Below are 2,513 nucleotides of genomic sequence, written 5' to 3'. Positions count from 1 at the left end.
TGTTAGCTAATGTTTTAGTAATTCCTCTTTTTGATTATTGTTGTTGTGTCTGGTCAAATTGTAGTATCCAAAATACTAATTGTCTTCAAGTCCTTATGAACAGGTTAGGTAGGATTTTACTTTCTGTTGATATTAAGACCTCTATTTTTTTTTTTCTCTTCTGTTTACTTTATTTGCTTTACGTAGAGCTGTTTATTTCTTTGGCCTATTATTTATGTTTGCTTCAGTTTTACAATACATGTTTATTTATTTATTATTGCCTTAGCATTGTAATTTATCTGTTAATTTTATTTCTTATATTATTTTTCTCTTTTTCATGTGGTAGTGCTGTTTTTTCGTTAGGCCTACCTCAGTTATTTTTTAATAAAACTAAAAAAAATAAATAAATTAAAAAAATCTGTTAACATAAATGACTTTGAATGAAACTTAAAACATATTTTGATTGATTGAAATATGCAGTAAACCATAAAGAAAATTTTGGATTTGGCAATATTTATGACAATCTCTTCATCAATGTTTTTATGTTTCTGCTGGGTATCCTTGCTGTTGTGGTGACTGTTCTTCTTCTTTTTTTTTTTTTTCCTTTCATGTTTGATCTTTTGAGGTTGCCAAACATTGTATAGGAATTTTGTTTCTCCTTGACTTCTCCCTCCTCCTGTTACTGTTCTTGAGGAAATTAAATAATTATTATTATTATGGTCTCCACATCACTTCAGGGCAATATATTTCACCATTCCCCTCATGAGCAGTCAGTATTTGTATACTATATGATAATTGAAAACCATTTATATATGTACTATATACTGTAATATGTAATAATTGAAAAGCATTTATATGTACTATACAATGTGTAATAATTTATTAAAAAGACAAAAATGAAAACCTCTCTGGCAACAAACAGTTCAAGGGAAATCGCTGATATAGATACAAATACCTGTAAATATATTGATTATATTTACACTTCCTGATTAGTTAAAAAATAAATTATAGGCCTATGTTTATCATTCTAGGCTCCGAAAAAAATGAGCCAACTTGTGGAAGGCCACTGGGAATGAAGTTTGAGGCAGAAGATCAGCTTCTTGTTGCTGATGCATATCTGGGCATTTTTCGACTGAATGTTAAAATGGGTGAGTAAATATTTTGAACCTGTTGACTGCCAAGCCTTCATTTGCTAGTTCCATCCCATAATGCAATGCATAAAGGGTGCCACCATAATATATATCATTGGTATTATTAGCAATGAAACATCATTAAATCTTTACGAGATTGTGTTCTGTTTACCTCTGCCAGCGAGTTTACTTGCAATAAAATAGCACTGTTACATTTGTACAGTTGCCCTTACTGAAACCTGTTGGATGTGAACTCGTGTCCCTGCAGCAAACATATTAAATTTTATTACAATTTTTTTTGTTTGTTACATTTATGCATTTTGTAGATGAAATGCTGATATTTGTTCCTTTCTGTTCCTGTTTGTTTATATTACAAGCCGGATCTGTAAATATTCACTTCTGAGCAATAATTCCCTTGGCTTCTGGACCCCATTGGAAACAAGTCTGATGTACAAACACAAGAGTCATGCAGGCATTGAATTATTTCTTTCTTTCTTTTATATTTTTATGTATTATCTCATAATTTTATTGTAATGTGTGTCATTGAATGCAAAATAAATCAAAATCAATTAAAAATGATTATTCTGACCATGCACATTATTAGTACATTTTGTCTCTTTGTAGGAGTGTTTAAAAATATAGTACACAGAGAGAGGTCAGCTAAGGGCAAGTATTATAGGTTCTTCAATGACCTTGTTAAGAGTGAGGATGGAACAATATTTTTTAGTGATTCCAGCAGTAAATGGCAACGAAGGGAATTTGGATATATTTTAATGGAGAACGATAAATGTGGAAGGTGAGAATTTAGAAATAGATATATTTAAGAAAAAAATTATTATTCTTTAAATTCTAAATCATCAGCGACTATTAGCCACCACCAATAAATAAATATAGATAGATAGAGAGAATTTAGTGTGATAACACAGTGGTATCTATGGTGCACAGGATTGCATGCCCCAAAAAAGGTTGCAGCCCCCACTGAAAATTTGCTGAGCACAAAAATTATGCTCAAGTAGTTTTAAAAAATCTCATATCACCTTATTTTCTTCTTCTCCTCCATCATCCCACATTCATGTCAATAGGGCCTACTTCTAAGCCATCGGCGATAAAAGGCATTGAGACCATTGCCATTCTTGCTCATTTTCTTGAATGTATATAGGAAAGCCCACAAAACTTCTGCCACAGGTGTGGTTTGAATCTTACTTTAAGAGTTTTAACTGACATTCTTCTTGGATAAGGACTCTACATTTTAGACCAATTACTCTTATTGTAAATGAGTAATTAAAGCCCCATTCCCGGCAAAATTTCAATTTTTAAGAAAAATCTAATTTTTGTATAATGTTATAAAGATTTATAAATATAATACGGAATTGCTAGTTTAACTGAATTTAGACATTCCTAAGA

General features: G+C 31.0%; 1 protein-coding gene across 1 annotated transcript in view; it reads left to right on the top strand.

The window, feature by feature from the left end:
• The first annotated feature begins 1,001 nt into the window (after positions 1–1,001).
• Positions 1,002–2,513, top strand: part of LOC117125559 (adipocyte plasma membrane-associated protein-like) — a 6,358-nt gene continuing 4,846 nt past the window's right edge. Inside the window, exons 1-2 of the mRNA XM_033272088.1 lie at positions 1,002–1,127; positions 1,734–1,905. Of these exons, the coding sequence (XP_033127979.1) occupies positions 1,052–1,127; positions 1,734–1,905 (248 nt within the window). The 5' untranslated portion in view covers positions 1,002–1,051. The remainder of the gene's footprint in view (positions 1,128–1,733; positions 1,906–2,513) is intronic.

Source organism: Anneissia japonica, unplaced genomic scaffold, assembly GCF_011630105.1.
Source record: "Anneissia japonica isolate Jap-2015-1 unplaced genomic scaffold, ASM1163010v1 scaffold11077_len25931_cov233, whole genome shotgun sequence".
Taxonomy (NCBI): domain Eukaryota; kingdom Metazoa; phylum Echinodermata; class Crinoidea; order Comatulida; family Comatulidae; genus Anneissia; species Anneissia japonica.
The sequence above is the reverse complement of the archived record's forward strand: the minus strand, read 5'-3'. Positions and strand labels throughout refer to the sequence as shown.